A 21050-nucleotide genomic window follows, 5' to 3' on the forward strand; every position below is an offset into this window, starting at 1 on the left:
TCATTTCTTAAAAGACCCTGTCGTTTATCCCAGAAAACCGAAACCTTCGTATGAAAAGGTGACTCATCCTGAAATCTCGAACACTTGCATCGGCCGCACACTTCTCTAAGAGCTAAGCCTCCACTGCTCTTTGAGTCTCTTGCTCTGTCCCTTAGTCTGCTATCCCACTAAGATCATCTTTCTCAATCAGCAGACCCATTCCCATGGCAACCTCAACTCCAATTCCATCCTTGGAACAGATTTCTGCTTTCACACCTCATACACGGATCTCACAGTCTCCTATTCACCTTCTTCATCCCAATCTCTCCCCCAGCTGCCCCTTTGGCTCAGTTGTGCTCTTCATTCTCTTCCATATTCTCTGGCCATTTTCCATTCCAATTCTGTGTTTGACTGTTGAAATTTCAGAGCCAGCTTTATCATGTATGAGCTTAGTGCTTGACTAAATAATGGTCAGCTATCTTCACAGTAAAATCCAACAGTGGCACAACTAATATATCCACAGGTAAATGGCCAAATGTAATGACAACCATACAGTATGTTACTCCCTACCCCAGTGCCCCAGGCAAACCTTTTACTTAAGAAGCCACTGGCTCCTCAAAAAATCTAGGTTGTCAGATGCCAAATGCATCATCTGAGGGAGATAACACCTGTGCAGTTTTGGGGAGGCGGCTCCCCTTCCTCATTTTCCTCTGTCTGGGCTCTCCCTCACTTACAGTATTTTTACTTTTTAGTTGGTCCATTGTCATATCAGCCATGTTTGGAGTATTTTTTAAAGGCAAGGTAACTATCATTGTGCTGTAATGGCAACATGCCCGAAGAAAACAAAACAAGCTGCCAAATATGGCTGTACAGTATTTGTACATCTAATGCCAAGTATAATCTTAAAATTAACCCGATATTTATAAACCCAGGTAGATTGGAGGTGCTCCCATTCTAACCAGTGTTCTTAATGTTATTTGTATTTTGCCATCCAGCGTTCATATCTTGAAGCCATGTACTTTCTACTCTGTAATCTCGCCTCCAAAAATGTTTTCACTATATTCACTACCATTCAAACTAACCAGCAACTACACAGTGGCGCCCTTCTGTCTTTTATGTTTAAACAAAACAAGTCTGACGCTGCTAAGTGTGTTTTGCTTTGACGATAAACACCAAGAGGAAACATGAGGCACGCTATGATCCCCAAGTGAGTTTTTGTAACTTCACTCTTAAACACATTATTTACGAGCTTTCTGCAAAGGAAAAGGGAGTGAGACGCTTGGTGAGTGCCCCCCTACCCAAAGGCCTCAGCATATTACAGACACAGCCTTGGACACATTTTCCCCCAGTAAATCCCACTCTATTACAATTACTCATGTGTACAGTGAAACCAGTGTAAAACCATGTCAGCATCAGCCCACAAGAAGCACAGCGATAATACCAAATATTCATTTCTCACCAAAAGATCTCCTTACAGTTTTGACAGTATTAAAATAACTCTAAAATACCTTGCTAAAATACACCTAATTGTATAAAGTCAAATGCTATAAAATACTAAGATCTACTTACTGAAAAGTTTTTTGTCTGATTTATGAGTGTTTAAGAATGGTTTTCCCATTTTTCATTTTTTTCCAAGCAAACAGTTTACAATTTACATTGTTACAATGCTAGTGACTTTCACACACGTAGAAAGGTTTCATGACAAGTGCTAGTGGTTTTTTTAAAAATTAATGATGATACAAAATAAAATCATGTTGGAGATCCAGGCTGCCACAAACATTAATTACAAAATAAATATGTACAGTATGTGATTCTCTACAGAAATTTAGAAAAATGCATTTTCCCCAAACTTAGTATTGTTCAAATTAAACAATATTTTTTAATTTTGTATCATTTTTAATTACATGTACCACAGATCCAGGAAATCTACTTTTCGTATAGAATGAATGGCATGAAGGATAAAACCAGAGTGATACCCAAAATGTACAAAGTTGCAGACCTGATGTCCAAAGCTCTATAAACATGGGCCTTGTCAGTAGTGGATTGGGAGACCAGAAAACCAGGCTGATGCTGCTAGCAGTACTGGGGGACCAGTCAGTGGCACTCTTTCCCCTGAGCCAGAATATCCAAAATCAATGTCCCAGTATGGTAACTGGGGACATTATGCTGTAAATGTAGCTGAGACTCGAGAGGGTCTGCTTGGTTATTAAATATCCCATGGTCATGTTTGGAGGACTAGAAGTGTCCTGGCTAAATTACACACTGGACTTGCATCGACAATCTGGACTACCTAAAGATATTGACCATCACTTTTTTCTGCTCTGCCTGATCTGCTGAATTGTGGATCTGCTGGCACATAACAGCTGCATCCCAGCTCCTGTCAAGTTAAATTCTCTTTAACATCATTAGGGATGATATATACTGTAAAACTATACATACAGTATATACATATTTATATAAATATATAAATGCAAGGGGATTTACTTTAATTATAATACTTGATGTTGCCAGCCATGCCAAGGTCTGAATTACCATTCTTCACATTAACACAGACTACCAGTTCTCAATACTAATAATACATTCTTTGACTTAAACATTTTACAGTTGACATATGTAAAGGCCAATAACACCCAAAGTACTTTACATTTTCGTTTCTGGAGTACTTACTGTATTAATTCCACAGAGAAATGTTTTTTTTCATATTTGAGCTTTCATTAGATATTCAATTACATATCTCTCTGAAGATGTTAGATGTAAGCTAAAACATTGATTTCCTCCAGGTCACTGTATTCCTAGAGAGAAAAGTAGTCTTCACTGAATCAAAAGATAAAATGTATGCAGCCTGGTCTGATTCTCTCATCAGTAACCTGCTTACATATTCTCACCTTCTTTACCCACATACAGTAACTGCAAGGATAACAGAAACAAACAGCAGTGTAAGGGTTTTTACAAATTTCAGGAATCCATACAAGTGATAAATTACAGTCATGCAATGCTGTTGGCAGCGAAAACAATATGTTATTTCCTGCTACTGGTATTTGGGTAGCCACCTATTAGCAACAACGTGCACAATATAAAATGAAATTTTACAAATTACAGAGAAGGATAGATAAAATCAGACATGTAGCTCATTACATTGTTAAAACGTCCTTCAAAATGTAAATTCCATTTAAAACCAAACCCAAAACACTTCAAAACCCAGACTTTTCTACTATACCACAGAACTTCAAACATGCAGGGAAATTGTACTAAGCATTAGTCTTCACAATATCCTTCCCCTGACCTAATCAAGCCATTCTTAATAGTCTGTATCTGACAGTGGAAATCAGCAATCAGCCAGCTCATACAGTTGTTCGAATGTTATAGACAAAACAGTCCGCCAAATCCGCCTCTATCTATCTTCACAAAAACATTTATGAATGACCTTTGTATTTCACCAAACTCATTAGCTCATCAGAAAAACATGCTGAAGTCAATGTAAGGAAACTATTGTAGGTAATCAATAATGCTACAAGAGACAACACATAACAATTGAGTACAGTCCTGTTATTTAAATGCAGGCCTTTGAAAACATCCTCTTCTTCTTTCAAAGAATTTCCATGCATGACAGAGGTGCTGCTTGATAAATAACAACAAGCATTCAGATTAAGTTTTTCTTGAGACCCTGGATTTTAGGCTTGATGTTTTTTGCATGATTTTGGAGTTTCCGATTCAGGATGGTCCAGCTCCGATCTTGTAGGATCTTGCAGGATTTCATTCTACCTCACAACTTGCTCATTTGGACCAACTCTTCAGGTGTAACCCTTGAAAAGAAACCTAGAAAATCTGCAGACACACTGGTTCTCCAGTGTCAGTGCGGCTCATTTTAAAATGGCAGGGTGTCAGCAAAGCACAGACTCGACCCAAATTCCTTTGAAAAGCAAGGAGCACAGAATCCCCCTAGAGAAAACGTGTGGTATTTAATTGTGGTTTAGGAGAAATGGTGATTAAATCTGCAACTGCTGTGCTCATTAAAACCAAACTGTGTGCCATGCAGTGCTCTAATCCAGATTCAATGGAGCTGTAAACCCACAAACAACATAACTTATTTTCAAAAACTCATTTTTGCAGCAGATGCTAGTGATGAGCTTCAGAATTCTAAAAAGCGAGCAATTAACTCAGAAGTAGAATGAAGAAATTGTATAACCCAAAATGTATAAATGGTGTACAAAAGCAGTGAATGTACTGTACCAAATAGCAGATGACAGGCCTGTAAGAGGGATTAAAGGACTGTAATTCCATCTCAGGGATCTGATGAGAAAACATTAAACAACTTTTCATCTGTAGTTTCAAACACTCAATCATAAAAACCTAGGTAAGGCTGAACAAAACCCTGAAAACAGATGTTTAAATATTTGTCTTCAAGTTGCTTGTTTTAGGAATCAACAACCTTTGGAGCTCTTGTTTCTCGCTTATTGTAAGTCTTCCTTCGTGCTCTCCTCAATAAACTTTAGCATCAAACAGATTCTGATGAAACAAATAGCAGCAAGTTCACTGAGCGTATTTCTGGGCGCTGGACCATTATGTATTTCTGATATGTCCATCGGGGCATCCTCAAGCACATTTCTTTTACTTTCCCTGACAAACATAACAATAATTCTGTTTCTGAAATAGACAGCTGGTTGAAAGTCCCTTAGATTTACGAGCTGTAAGAAGAAAAAAAAACAGACAATTGGAAGCGAGTGTTGAGCAGTTGGGTTCATTTGCCTTATTGTGTTTCAAGGTTATATATGTGTCCAATGTGATTCGAGACTTCAGTGCAGTAAATTCATGGCCTTCCTGCTGTTGATGCCTTTGTCCCTCTGGTGCACGTTTTTTAAATAACCTGGAGCTTAAACTAGGCCACCAATTACAGCACTTCCTACAGTAGATCTACACTGTTTTTCACCACACTGCAGCTGAAAAAGCCCTGTGCAGTACTCATCCAAAACTACACTACAGCATTTCCCTCTGTTGCCTGTTGATGCACACAACTCAATGTATGCTATTGAGAAAAGAGAACTAACAAACCTCTCATCTTTGAATATAAACTGATTACTATAATATAAATCACTATAAATATTACAAAAATGATGTTCTAGCAAAAAAGCATCATATCAAAATGCAAAAGCCAAGGCTCCAAAATCAGACTTTTAAGCCCAGCGAATACAAAGACTTTGAAACATAATCCACATGGATGTTATCAAAGTTTAAAACAAAGGCATCACTCTTAGAAAACCAAGCCAAACCCCAGAGAGACATGCTAACTCGAAATTCCTTACATCTTAAAAAAGCATAGGCCCTTAATTAAAAGAAAATACCTTCTTGCACGATCCTATGGAGCATTTTACCCAAATGTGTTTCAATACTGTACAATATATGCATTATCACATTGTACTTCAGTTTTTGAAAAAGATATACTGTGGTCATGACTAATGTGAAGAAAGTGCACGTTTATGCATTTCACATACTGTATATGAGGGCACCATAGTAAGCTTTAATAGGAAAGTGCTATCACAGACCACCAAGCAAGCAGGAAAACCAGACTTCAAGTATGTGGTAAGAGCACTGGAAGAAGAAATGGGTGCCTTGCAGTCTGAGGCTTACATGGATTGTGTAGGGCGACCACAATTTATTATCTCAAGGCAAAAGGGTCTCCATGGCTTTTTCTGTGTGTTCTGAAAACAGTGGATAAGACCTAACAAATAGAATAGCCCACAGAAGAGCCGTGATCTGATTTTGAGCTCATACATCTGAACATTAGTGCTGTTCCCAGAATTCCAAGAAATCAGCTTTCTTGGAATTCTGAGAATTTCTTGAATTATATTGAAATATTAGAAAAGACCCACATGAAAGAAAAAAAATTATCAAGACGGCATTGGAACTACTTTCCAAAATACAACAAACGCAAAAAGAACTCATACAATGAATGCAGGTTCACAAAAATATGGAATTCAGGCTAATATATACATTTTTAAAATAATAAAATTCATCTTCAGAGGACATTTTTAACAAATTATTATTTTAGGTATACCTGTACATTGTCAGTATGCTTGGAACAACACCTATAACTGGTTACTGGTTACAACTGGTTACTGGTTTGGAAGTGATCAAGGGAACAACTTTCAAAAATTCATGTTTCAAGCTCCAAACAAATCTTTCCACTCCATCACATCAGGAAATGCACATACAGCACCATTTAACTGCCTTCCAAAACCTTGTTTCACCTTACTGCAATCAACAGCATTTTGTTTAACAAGGTATGTTTCTCTAAGCTCCCCAGATGCTAAGGCTATTGAAAAGAAAATAATAGCCCACAAATGGAGATTGCTTTGGGAAACGTGGGTTTGTGAAAATGAAGTGCTGGGTGTGAAAGGGGGAGGTGGGGCAAAATAATTGGAGCTCAGAAGAATGAAAAATACCCCAGAGCAAAACTGGAAACTTTTTTTGTGTGTCATTACTGTGACCGATAAATACTAAACAAAATTTTATGATCTGTGCAGCCAAAAAGGAATTGTAGTCAAGAGGATGTATGTCATATCATTGTTGACCACAGTGGCCAAAGTTTTTGGTGACGGCACAGCTGTTTGTACCATATAATTCCATTGTAAGTTTTTTTTCTCTCCTGGATCCTCTCCTGGCTACTTGTGAATGCATTCTTTATTGTCTCAAATGTCTTTATATCCCAGAGTACCCATGATGTAACAAAGTCATTGGTTAATTACCTTCTTCCCACCCACATTTCACTAATTACATGACTTGAAACCTTCTACTTTACCCCATTTACAGCAAAGAAAGGGAATTTGGCTGGGCTCCCTTGCTGCAGGCTGCCTCTCGCCACAGTGAATTTTTTCTGTGCTCGAGAGCATTCCTTCAGTCTCATCAGCGCCATTAACAAGGCTGACAAGTAAGAGCTCCAAAAAAAGAAAAAAAACATGGCTCAAACAGGGACATTCGGGGCAGAGGAAGAAGAAATTGGGTAAAACACATTAAAAACACAATCCTCCTCTCCCATTCTTTGACAGTGACGAGTGTGCCACATACTGTAGAATATAAGGCCATTCTTTTGTGGAAATGGATGCTAACCCATAATCACCATGAGAATGGCAATTTTTACGGGCCCTAAAAAACATTAGCCTGCATTATCATAAGCCATTTTACAACAGGGATGTTTAAAGTTTCAATATGAAACCCCAGCATTCACCCCATCTCCCACATATCCCTCTGCATCCATGACTTTCCATTTTAATGCAGCTATCCAACAGCACTCATCTTAATCAGGACATTCTGTCACTGACAAATAGATTGAGATCAGTTTTGGGTTTTGAGCAAACTGGTACTGTCAAAACAATATCCATGCCTATACAATAAACGAGTGCTGATGACACATTTTGGGCATACTGAGTAACTACAGTATAATGGAAAATAGGAGCAAGTCCAAGGAACCAGTTGAAAACCACTATGCTGTTTTGTACATTGTAAATGGTTTTCCAGTTGCTCTGTTAATTGAAATTAAATTAGATTTAGTGAATTGTTTTTAGATTCCAGTGAACAATCTCTGCTATTTTAATTACAGCGACATATGCGCTTCTGAGGTTTTCCACAGTGTTTTGCCATGATGTTCTTTCTGATTTGTGATTTATGCCCCCTTTTTATTTTTATCTAGACAATTTTGTACTGTTAAAGGCCAGGATCCTCAAAAAAAGCAAGTATTGTTTTGCCTGTCTCAAAACACCACATTTGCAAAGGTATTGTGCGTAATCAATCACAAAACCCAGATTAGAAATAGAATATGAATGTGTGAACATTTATACAAAAGAATTATCTGTTTATATTAGTACATCTTATCTTTTTATTGCAACTGCATTCTTGCCTGAATGAGGCTGTCTGGACAGAGATAACATTTAGAATTACAAAAAAGAAAATGTGCTTGTTTAGAGGGAGGAGAAATGTACCTTTAATCTTTGTGAACTGAAAGGAACAGGGGGTAATTACAAAATTAGATACCTCAGTCACGCATAGCAGCAGACAGGGAAGGGACAGCTGATTGAGAATTTCACCCACAACCGACTATAAATCAACTACATTGTGGACTGAAGAAACTACCCGTTTTCAGAGCCATCAAAAGCCCCAACATTTTCTCACTTTTACCCATAGACTTACAAAGGAGTGAAATACCAAAACTGACCATTCTACCAACTGCTTTTCCCCAATAAACAGGTTGAAACCAAAAAATAAAGTATTGAAAAAAATGCACACAAGGCTACAAGAAAGGGATAAAAAGTCAGGGAACAGTGCAAAAACTGAAAAAAATGGATGCTGTCACACAGAGTAGTTTTCATGCTCAAGGGCCGCTCCACAGACTCATGCAGCTGCTATGTCTGAGATCTTGCCTGGATAAAACATCTGTCCCCCTGGGAACAGGTTTTCATGATCCCACCCTTGGTGGAAATATGGAGTCAGAATCACCTGCACCAGCCTGTCAGATTGAGGGACAGTTCGAAGTCCAATTATATTCAGATTCCCTTCAGAAGCCACATCGGGGTTACAGAGCATTTCGCTAAGCCAATATTGGAGCACTTATTTGATATCTCCTCCTTCTATCATCGTGAAATTGATCTTGATGGTTTCCAGTAAGCTCCAAATGTATAAAGGTGCACTATAGGTCAACCTTTCAGCACAGATGACAGTGCAAGATCCTAAAGATAACAAGAACTGTCATCTTGTCAGAAGTTCTGAAGAACAATTTATCCCATATTCCAGATAAAGATAATGCATGTAACATGGCATCATCCAAGAAATTTGTTCCCCTGCTTGTGGACTTACATTGTTCACACTTTTACACTGTTGCTACTTTTACTTGAGTGGTCACTGGGCTCTCTTTATTCACAGGTCCATTCCTTTGCTTTGTTTAACATACTGTAACAGCACCTGAGACTGAACTGAATTCCAACCTATTGGCTATAAACTAGTACACAGTATTGACTACATCAATAATAATGACCCAAAATTTCAAAAACAGTTGAAAAGACCCTTTATTAATTTCCAATCTGAGTGTCTGAAAAGTGAAAATCTTTCATTTTGTACTCGATATTAAATAATAATAAAAGGACCACAGAATATTAAAAGGTCATTTGATTTGCTTTAGGATGGAAAGTAAGGTCAAAATACAGTATGCTTTTGTTGTTGTTCATTTAACTTCACTAGTTTAAATTTGATACTTGCTAAACTGAGCTGAAAGGACATATGCCAAATAGATGTAGTCCCACAACTATTAAATAGATTTCAAGCTACATTTCATACTCTAAATGGCTCCTAGGGTAACAATTCTTACAAAAGGAAAAACTCAGCTGATAAATGGCTTTTTTAAACCTTGCATGAAATGCTTCCAGTTGGTTTGAGAAACAGCACTGCAGAGTAAATGACTAGAACAGAAAAACGGGTGTAATTGTGCCACACAAGTCGAATAAGCAAAATATTAAAATATATTAGGCTTTCATTTGTGTCCCTTTAGTGAAACATTATGTACAGTATTTTTCAATTAAGTGCACCTTCCTTTTCCAATAAATGCTTCTAGTGGTCTGCAATCGTTTCCCCCCTAGTTAAGAAACAATCTATTGCAACAATAAATAAAATGGAATACAGCCATATGAAAATATAAAAGGAAATGCTTAGGTACTGGTCTCTGCTGGAACAGTAAACATCCAAAGCCTGCCTTGATGCATCAGTTTTTGAATTCCCTACAACCTATAACCTTGCCAGCAGCCATATGACCCCGCAACTCACAACTCACCCTGTGGTCTATGTGTAACCCCAGCATTCTGGCCAAATTTCCCCCTGGCCTTTATCAATCATGGCCTCCTTAAAATCCCCATCAAGAATTGGCTTCGTCACTCTGTTCTCCTCCCCAATAATAACTGATGTGCTGTGAGCATTCTGGAGCACTATGGCTGCGGTCGCATCATCCAGGAGGGGGCTGCACATTGGTAGTGGTGAAGGGGAGTCCCCATTACCTGTAAAGCGCTTTGAGTGGAGTGTCAGAAAAGTGCTATATAAGTGTAAGCAATTATTATTATTACTATTATAACCCAAATGTGACAGCAAACCTATGACCAGGATTTCTCGTGTGCAAACGTGTGCAAACAATTGGCTGAGAGATGCACCTTTCCGCCAATTGGGGCTGAGCTTCCAGGACAAGACTGTGCTGCCTGTGAGGTGTTCATAGTTGAAACATGGTCAACTGTGGGCAATTGGGAGGAATCTACCTACACTTCCTCATTCTCCCCCATGTGCGGTCACAGGGTTCATAGTGGTGATCCAAGATATGAAGGAGAGACAACAGGCTATTCCATATCGGGTGAGTAGAACAAAAATAAATGTTGAATCCAAATAGAAAAAATACATATTGTTTTACACCACAAACCACCAAATGCAGTTAGTGGAAAAGGAGGGGCAAATATGTCAATTATTGCCCACCTGTCTTCGGCTATCCTAGTCTGACTAAAAATGCTGCCAAAACATTAGTTAACTAAAGAAATAAAAAGGCCATTTTTACCCATGCTGCCTGTTACCTTTACCTGCATGACTACATAGTTCTGAAAATGAGACTCAATGTTATAAACTCTCACTGTAGACAATACTTGCCCTTGCTCACCTCTTCTTGTGCCGCTTATTGAGCAACACTCTATGAGCAACACTCTATGACACTCTTTGAGACAAATTCTCATATACCGCATTTCCATGCCTTTTTTTTTAAAAAAGGCTGTAAATGCAGCTTTTAGAACTCTAGTTTTCAGGTTTAAAAGATGGTCAGACATTGAAGTTTTTGTGAAGCAGGTTTTTTTTTTTCACTTTAATCATACAGAGTTCTTTAGGTCAAGTGTGAAACCAACCCTAAGTGGGCCCACAGGAACCCCTAGACTCTGAAACTGTGAAATCAGCCAAACAGAACATAATTTTCCCAGCTGGTCTTCATTGCAATTTCATCATTTAACATTTTCTGCGGCTTATTCAGCTTATTAAAATGGAGATTTTTTGAAAAATCAATATTTCACACTATCATTTTGCTCTAGTCAAGCTTACTGGAATTCTGCCTAATTCCCTGCATCTTTATAGCACAGGCCTATGTTGACTCCCACAGATAAATGGCCTTCGCTTTTCGACATTAAAAATAAGGGCATACTAATAACTACAAAAGGAACAATGTTACACTAACAGAACTGAAAAGCACACAACAATGCAATGATCTGATGGTCACTAACAGACAAGAATGTGTTTTTAAAGCTGTTCCTATAAAACTTTTTTTTCTATTTAAATGGCCATATTGCTTCTCAGTTTGAATGAATGTCAGATTCTCCTATTCTGTGCTTTTTTTCTAATCTTTAATACTACTAAGGCTCTTACTGGCTAAATCCACATATTCCAGGAAATCAGCTAAAGAAATATTGTGACTGTGTGTGACAAAGTAAATGACAAAGAATATAATTCTCAAGCATGTGACCTGAACTAAAACAACTCAAAAATAATACAACACAAAGACTTTAAAAATATTTAAGTATTCAAGCTAAACTTGAATAACAGTGCCAAATATTAAATAAACCTGAGTAAAGTCTTGCAAATACATTTCTAACTTTTGTCAACTGCTGTATTATAAAAGTAATTTAGAAGTTAAACAAAAGCATGCCTTAAATACTAAACAGGATAAAAAATGCAGTACTGTAAAGAAACTGGAAAAACAGTAAAACAGTAAATGTGAGTTAAGGGAACTGAATGAAAGAACTATCAAGGGTGTTTCTATAAATTACACATTTCTAATGTGAACAGGTCCTGAATAAGCATATATAACCCCTACATTTTTCAAAACTGAAAGCAACAGCTGTTCAGAAAGCAAAATCCAAAATGTGTGTTACAGTTAAACTAATGTGACCTGTCTAAATGAAACAAGAGATTTTTTCTCCAAGCTGAATGTTTAGAAATTAGCAATGAGGCTTGAATATTTTGTGATGCCAGTAATAATTCCAAAATGCTACTTAACATCAACCAAATTAAACCAGTAGAATAATGAAACAATGACCACAAAGCACATTCTAGATCATAACTAGCTTTGTTCACTGTCATTACTTCAAGAATAAAGGGGTATTATTGATTATTTTACCCTAAATAAAGAATTCTGTTGTTTTCAAGCTGGTAGCATAATAAGCACAGAAGGGTAGAGGTCTGACCGTGGCTCAGAAGGTGATGGTATCAGTGAGTCTGACAGACTTGCTCTTGAGTTACAGGAAACAGCCCCAGGCAGCTTCCTCCAGCTCAAACACCCTCCACACATCCAGATGTTCACCCAGCCTCAATTACATTAAACATGATTAGTCTTTCCTTGCGGATTTAGGAAAAATATTACCTCACACCTCAGATGAGACTATTCTGACAGCCAGCACTAGTGCGATAGTATTTTCTCATTTTATGGACAAGCAGACACATTAAAAAAGCACCTGTCTGAGAGGGTCACTCCAGGAAGTTTGTGGTTAGCCCCCAACACTAAAAAAGGCAAGGCTCAACTGTTATACTTATGTTTTAAGAAAACAATCACCCCTTTCTAATTCTCTCTTTCTGGTCCTTAGTCAATTTTTGTTGTTGCTATTCTGCATTTCCCACTGTTGTATGCATTTGTGCTTGCAGGCAGAGAGGCACCCACTGCTGGTTTCATTGCAATTCATTTCACAAAGCAAAACTATTAAGTGCAGAGACAAATGATATACTTGAGCATCTTGTGAAAAAAAAACTTCTAGTCTGAAATAATGGTAATGTAGCATAAAAGACATCAAGTTAACCAGCAAATCAAATTTTGTGGAAAAACCATTTAATACCACCAGGTTTTCATGAAAGCCTGACAAGGTTCAGCTGTGCATGCCACTGGACTAAAAATAACAACCGTACAGCAGGAGACAGCAATCCTCTAATGGGTTTGCCTCCTAAATTATTTGTCTGTGATGTGAAAGATCAATATATTAGCCTTATGCACTCAAGAATTAAGTGAGAATGCATTCAGCGGTTAACATAACACTTTGAGCACCAAAACTCAATTTATAGAAGTCTGTTTAAAAAACCTCAGAGTGCTCCACAGAGTGCTTCGTCCAACAAAGATGCTCATTTGAAGCACACTTCAAATTTATAATTTATAAATTCAAGTATTAAAGGACTGAATTGGGACTATGCTATTAGATGACTTTAAATGTATTCCCCCGATAATGGGGCACAGTGAGCAAAGCTCCCCTAGAGTTTTAACAGACTTGAGTCTGATGAGCACACAATTCAGAGAGAAGTGTACTGTACATGGCTCTCATCCTCTCTATGCTGGTATGAAGATCAAAAAGATAAAGTCTAGATGATAAAACAAATTGCTAATTTCAATTGGGAGTAACCCAACCAGAAATCAATGTCTAAATTCTTACAAATTACAGTTATTGTCTCATGTCTACATTTCATAAAAGACTTGTTGCAGTATAAAACACTAAACCTTAGGGATTGATAAAGGTAAGCCTCAAAGTGTCTTCCTAATGATATGTTGCCAGTGTCCATGAATCAGGCTGCAAAGCAACCGTTAAAAAAGGTTAATACATATGAATAGCTGGATTTAATTTTCACATTCCTGATAAAGGAAGACAGAACTGTTTGCCACGTTTTCATGAACCCATGGAGACAATAACAGGCAGATCATTTTATCCCACGCGTGTCTGCAGTGAAACTGAAGTGCACTCTTTTGGCTTGTATTCAGTTGTTTCTAATAAGGTGTGAGGTTCAATCAGATAAGGATGTAGTGTGAGGCAGACTTCAGGACAGAGAAGGAAATCCCTCTGCCCCCTTTCACAGTCACTTGCTGATTTTCATTTCCCCCATTCCGGAGCTTGGAGACACAGTCTCGCTTTACTGCCGGTACCAAGGCAATAACCAAAAATCTCTTAGACAGAGAGACAATTCTTCTTCTACTGCTCACTACTTCCTCAAACGGAACTGTCTCACAGAACCTTTGGAAAGAACAATTTCTGCATTTGTGAACGTCTCATACTACCTAAGGGCCAGGATTCCACAAATTTACTTAAAAAAAGTATTGGGAACAAGAACAAGAGAACAAATCCTGGAAAACCTTTTAACCACTTAGTGCATGGGTTCACTCCAGAAACTTTGAAGGGTTAATGATAGTGTTGAAAAAATGAAATGGCTTCATTAAGAATTCCATGTCTGTAAGTAATTATTCATGATCCAACAAATGGGTCCCTAATTATTTTGTTAGGAACGATATCGTAATTATACTTCTTACAGAGTGTGAACACCAATCGTTTTCCTCATTTAGCTAATTAGAAGAAGGCACTCAGTTAGGCACACAAACTTGAAAGCTCAAAAAAATCCATTAAATCTGGTTTAAAACAATGAAACTCATTAAATTTAAACAGTTACAGTAGTTTATGTTTTTCTCAAACTCTTAGAGTTAAGTTCTAGGTTTCTTTAAGAAGGCATTGCAACTGTAGCTATATATTCCCAGCTTGGTTTCTATTTCTCTTAGTTTCCTGTAGCCAGCATTATAGAGTTACAGGAAATCTTAACAACAGAGTGTCTTGTCATCAGGCAGGGTGGACTACATGTCTGTGGTCAACAGTTATAGAATAGTCCTAAATCTCAATGCACCATGCGGTATCCTTAGGTAAAACAGAAGTATATATAAAAAAACACTATGGTTGACTAAAATAAACTGTGACTATCCTTGTTAAACCCAAAACCTTGTGGAAATGATCCTAGATCATTTTTCATCTGCATAATTATGATCCTTCAACAGGATAAATTATTATAATACCCCGTTGTCTGATTTGAAGAAAAAAATAAGAAAATCCAGTAGAGATTATGTGTTTGTGATGCAAAGCTCTAAAAAGAGCATTTACCAAAATTCCTAACATGAGTAATAAGAGTTTGAGGTTGAGAGCTGGCATTTTGTACTATGCCTGGAAAGAATTGAGTTCCCTGTGCTAACAATTGGTGCCAGTGCATGTCTAACACCAAATGGAGCTGAAAAAGATCTGTGAGAAAAATACTTTTTCAAACACATTGAAAAAATGTGTTAGCCTAAATGAAAAGCTGTTTTTACACTAATAAGCAATATGAGTTAACAATTATTACTTAAAAGGACTTTACAATGCATCTTGGCATTTTTACATAAGTATATGAATGAACACTTTGATTAGCTACCATCAATGGAAAAAGACAATTATCAACTGCTGTGCCTACAAAAATAGTTTTATTGCAGCCTCCTTTCATTTTATTAAAATCAATCCATTTATGTGGATAACTTCTTACTTTCAAAGCTTAGATTTCTGAAAAATACTTTACTTCTAATTGTCCTTTAACATGTATTCCATTCAAGTGTCTTGGCACATTTAAAACTTTGGTACTTCTTCTGCACACAAATTTCCATTAAATTTCTTTGATTTTTGTATGATACAGACTGCCCGTGGTGCTCCAAGGGACCTCCCAGGCGACCAAGAGCAGCTTCCAGTCCTACACAAAGGCCAAGAGCTGTTAGAGCTGTGTCAAAGCCCCAACTCTCTGTGGAGCAGCTTGTGGGCCAAGTTACCGTCTGCCAAGCCTTCAGTCAGATATGCTCTCCATGTCTGCGTTCTGGCTTATGAACACCAACAGAAAAAAAATCTGAAGAACAAATTCAGTGAACCTGTAACAATGAGGAATTCCAGTGTTTATTTAGCTTTTTCCTTTCTGAATGATTCAAAGCTTTATTGTGAACCTCAAACACCTGAATACTTTGAAGAGTTATGGTAACTGCTACCCTCCATCCACATGTGATCATCACTACGACATGAGAGAACATGACGTTTCTAAATGATGAGGCCCTTTGGTTTAACTGCTGTCATCCATGGTTGATGTCTTGAATACACTATTCCTTAATAATATAAGACAGAGGCTTATCTGTTTGACAAACTGACAGGACTCATTTTTTTCTTTCAAGCAGATAAGAGCCAACTAACGTGGTTTTCTGGACTGGAATCGGTTCTTATTCAAAACAGAATGCTTCAGAATCTGGTTGATCCCAACCGTCAGACAGCAACATCCAAAGATCTGAGTGAAGTGCAAAGCCCCGTATTTTCACTCCCCAGGCAGTTCCTTATACTGTCTTAGTTACCGTAGCAACCTCCCTACAGAGGTGAAGTAAAGGACAGCCAATGCTGAGCAAATCTTCTTAACACAAGGACTGCAGGTGAACTCCTCATTAGTATTGGAAAATCCCAACAGATTTTACAGAAAAATGTATCTTAATTCAGAGCACAATGCTAATATCATTTTAACACATTTTAATGTATTACAGCTTTTTTTAAACTTAGTGTCTACCTCAGCAGGATACTGGAAAAACATAACACGTTGCATTGTGGTGACACACACCCACAAAAAATAAGATTTTGCACTCAAAATTAAGTAGACTCTTATTAAGGACATTTTCATTGCCTGTACAAATGCCTGTGTTGCAGACTGGCAATGTGTTTGTTGTGTCACTCAAACTGTAAAAAACAAAATCAAATTTATTTCTATACCAAAGCAAAGGTGATGTATTTAATTTAAATCGATTTTTAGAGGAGATAGAAATTCCTACCTGAAGGAAACACGTTCCAGCAGCTGTGTTCTCTTTGATGGAGACATTGTAGAAATTGCTTCCAAAAACAGGCTCATTGTCGTTAATATCCTGCAAGACCACGTTAACCACAGCGGTGGAGGACAGAGGTGGCCGCCCCCCATCAGTGGCCACCACTGTGATCCTCGGCTTGGGATCTGTCTCATAATCCAGCTCCATGGCCGTGGTGATTATTCCGGTGACCGGGTCAATAGTAAACCAATCTGAATGGGTCCCATGGTCTTGAAGAATGCTGTAATTGATTTCACCATTGGGACCCTGGTCTTTGTCTCTCGCAGTGACCTGAAGGACAAAGCTTCCAGGGTACACCACTTCTGGAATGGTTTGCTTGTAAGCCTGCTGGTCAAAAAGTGGAGGGTTGTCATTGACGTCAGTCACCTGAATAGTGAACGATGATTCAGCTCTGAGAGGGGGAGTCCCAGAGTCAGTGGCAAATACCCGCAGCTCATAAGAATCCCTCTCTTCTCGATCTAGGATTTTGTCCACACATATGAGGTAGATGATGTTATCCTTTGTTGTCAGACCAAATTTACCATCTCCACCTTCTAATGTCACATTTACATTGGGGTATTCGCCGTAATCTGGGTCTGACACTGAGATACGCGCTACGTACTGGCCTGGTTGTGCTCCCTCAGAAATGCGTGGGGAGCCATCTTCACTGAGGAAGATGATGGTCATTGTGGGCTGGTTGTCATTGTAATCACGGACGTGGATGGTGACAAAAGCATTGGTGACTTCTGGATGGCTTGCATTGTCCCGGGCTTGTACCACCAACTCATGGACTTTCCTCATTTCGTAGTCTAGTGGCTTATTGAGAGTGATTACGCCTGTGCGTGGATCTATAACAAAATAGTGCTCAGGGTCGCTTTGCCTCCTGTTGATCTCATATAGCACCAGTCCATTATCCCCTTCATCTGCATCTGTAGCAAACACCTGCAATATGGTGTTGCCAGGCTGCATGTTTTCTGAAATGAGGGCATGATAGCGACTCTGGTTGAAGACAGGTGCATGGTCATTGATGTCTTGGACAGAAACATCCAAGATCATCTGTCCAGTCTTCTTAGGAGAACCGCCATCAAAAGCTTCCAGGTGCAAGGTGTACGAAGACCTTTTCTCTCTGTCCAAGATGGCATTGACTACTAGATCCAAATTTAAAACTTCATTGGAGCCCCTCTTAGTCTCTAAGCGGAAAGCCTGTCCCATGTTGCCATCTTTTATCAGATAACCCTGAGTGGTGAACTGACCTTTATCAGCATCTGCTGCAGGATCAAGAGAAAATCTTGTGCCCACTGCTGTGTGTTCTGGAATCTTGAACGTGACCCTTTTCTTAGGAAATTCTGGTGCGTGGTCATTGATGTCATTTACTACTATTGTTACCTCTACCGTCAGTCCGTGCATGGTGACTGCAATAAAGTTGTAATGGTCTCTCACCTCCCTGTCCAAAACCTTGGCTGTTTTGATGATCCCAGTTGTTTCGTCAATGTCCAAATCACTACCAACCCCAGTGCCCTCGTGATCAGATATGAAGAACAGTGTAGCCATGGTACCAGGGGGCAGCCCAGCACTGATGTCACCTACAATAGTTCCAGCAGGCTGTTCTTCATCCAACTGCAAGTCTAATGTACCCAAGACAGTGGAGGAGTGGACAGTTATGAGTTCCAAGGCCACATAGAATAGTAGCAGCATTTTTTTGCTCCAAGTACCCTGCTTATGCAATGGATCCATCACCAGCTCCCTCAAACCCCCGGGCAAAGACGTCTTGTTGAGTGGTTCTGTTAAGCCTGTAGGGAAAAAAGAGCATTAAGTGACTATTTTAAGATTTGTTTTCTGAAAAAAAACTTTGTAGCACACCGAACACAAACACACCTCAATCTACATGTCACTTACAGTATTTGGTGGTTCTGCAATAAAGTAACTGTTAAACCCATCTTCATAAGAGATTGGATTTGCCAAATACTGATCAGTATCTCCAAATTCTTACATACAATTTAGCCTTTCTTTATGGAGGTGGAAGTGCAAAATAAAACCCATTAATCACACTAACGTTTCAGATCAAAACTGGTATATCCAATCATTTTTCTTCTTCCAACAGAAATGTTTTACTAGGAAAACATTCATCTAGTAATTCTTACCTACATCACTGCTACAGAAAGGATCTTTTTTTTATTTTGTGCTTCAGATATTCCATTTAAATATTTTATCCCAGAAATGTGACGCACAAATGCAAAAGAAGAATAAAAATGGAATACATAAGCCAAAGTTTGACCACCAATGTCTGTGATTCATTTAAAAAATCAACACTTTTTAAATGTTCTGTTGTGTTTTTCTCAGAGACCACACAATGAGCTTTAGGGTCCAGACATCGTGAATTCGAGCTTTTGGGCATGTCACCAAAACTGTCCCTGGCACTTTCCTGGTGGTGGAGCACATTTCTACAGTGCCACCAGGGCAACTAATTAGGGTTTGTTGCCCAGAGTGCTCTTGGCTCCTGTAACCCCTGACAGTTCCTGGCTGGCCAAAGTTTTTGCCACAATATCAATGAAGAATATCTTTGTCGTTCAATAAGCTCTGAACCTCCTATATGAATCCCACTATGAAACTTGACAAGTGACACTGTGACAAGAGATAAATGATTCAATGGGTAGGTGGGTGAGGGAAATCCATCCACACTTTCTTACTTTCCTTGTGTTTGATTGTCACTGTGATTCAGTTTTAAGGGAGTATACTGTAGAAGCAGATCGTCTCAGGCAGTCTAGGGGCAAAGTCTTATGAATGGGTTCATAAGAATACTTAGCTATACAATATATAGTCTAGTAATACTATAATAGTAAACTATCTGAGCTCACAAAAATAGATTTATTATCAAACGGCAAAGAAGTTTTGTACTGAACTCAAGAGTATGTTGCATTACCAGAAACATACAGAGAAAGAGTAATACTTATGCAGGCCACTATAAAGACAGTTTGATCGATCACAAAGAAGCAATGTGCAACTCTAGAACATAAACCTGCCTTAAAAGATCAAGCTTAAATGTTACTTAGCAAAGAAAGCATAAGTCATAATAATACAAATATTCACACGGGCACAATTTTATGAGAAAAAATAAAAAAATCTCCAAAAAGCAAAAAAAAAACGTAATGTATGCGATAAAGGAAATTTAAACTTGATAAACAGAAATACAACATGACAAGAAGTCACCGGAAGGAAAGGTCAGGGATTTATCAATAGTTTGCACAACAGGACAATCCAGCTCTGTTTGTTTTTGTGCTAGAGCCCTGTGTGCCAGAGCATTACTGAAATGAAAACAGACATCTGAAAAGCTGCATGGATGTTTCAACTCCAGAAGGAAAATGAATTAAGAAAACATACAAGATAAAAGAAAAATACTAAATCATAGTATGCTGCCATGTAAATACACATCAACAAAACCAACTTCCTCTCTCATCTGTAGAAGTCACTAATACTTTTGCAAAAAACAGAGAATTCTAATGGCAAAAGTTAAAAATTGAGCACTGCTTATATACTGCAGGTTGACGTTCTGAAAACTGAAGACTTCCCCAAGTGTAAAATAGCTTGAAAAAACCTGCTACCCAATTCTCAAGGGCTTTCATTCTGACCGCACAACCCTTTTAGCATGCAATAGATCCTTCACACACATCATTTTCGTACGTTTCTTTCAAATACCTAATCCATCAATCTCACATTCCTGTGACGTATAGCAATCCCCTACCTCGAAGGAAAAATAACTCTGACCACAGCCCTCCCATATTAGCCAAGATGTGAGATGGGGAGATTCTTTATGATCCTGACATTTGTTTTTAATTAAGGAAGAGACAGGTCCAATATTTTGATGGTCTGGGCTCATGCTTGCATTTGGCGTCTAATATACCCACAGGTACCTGTCTTGTGAACAGACCCGTTATATAGAAACTCTGGGACATGACAGAATGTTGATGTTCATTTAAAGTGAGGGTGTGAGGCCTGTCAGAGCAGATCTCATTGAATGCGTTTACAATATTGAGTAGTCTCTTAAGACGCGTTTATGTTAGGGTGTTCACTTTAGGAATGTCCCCTCTTTGCAAAATACATTTGAAACAAAATTAAAGTTGAGCTACACTGAATAGTTCTAAAATTGTGTTGAAATTTATCTCCCATTTTTGAAAGCTAAAACTGGCTTTTTTAAAATCTATGAAATGCTGAAATTGAAATTTGGAACCAGCTACAGGTGTTTCTTTCTGCAATTTTGCTTTTACAGAAAGCACCACATATGACATACTAAAGCAACAATTCTGAAAGGAATGAGAAGTCTTTCACATTTTCAATGTGTCTAACACACTGAAGAAGTAAATAATTAAAACTCCTGCAT

General features: G+C 38.2%; 1 protein-coding gene across 1 annotated transcript in view; it reads right to left on the bottom strand.

The window, feature by feature from the left end:
- dchs1b (dachsous cadherin-related 1b) overlaps nucleotides 1-21050 on the bottom strand; it is a 162017-nt gene that overhangs the window by 122733 nt on the left and 18234 nt on the right. The window contains exon 3 of the mRNA XM_015341936.2: nucleotides 16646-18465. Coding sequence (XP_015197422.1) covers nucleotides 16646-18409 — 1764 coding nt within the window. The 5' untranslated portion in view covers nucleotides 18410-18465. The remainder of the gene's footprint in view (nucleotides 1-16645; nucleotides 18466-21050) is intronic.

This window comes from Lepisosteus oculatus, chromosome 5 (assembly GCF_040954835.1).
Source record: "Lepisosteus oculatus isolate fLepOcu1 chromosome 5, fLepOcu1.hap2, whole genome shotgun sequence".
NCBI classification, from domain to species: Eukaryota; Metazoa; Chordata; class Actinopteri; order Semionotiformes; family Lepisosteidae; genus Lepisosteus; species Lepisosteus oculatus.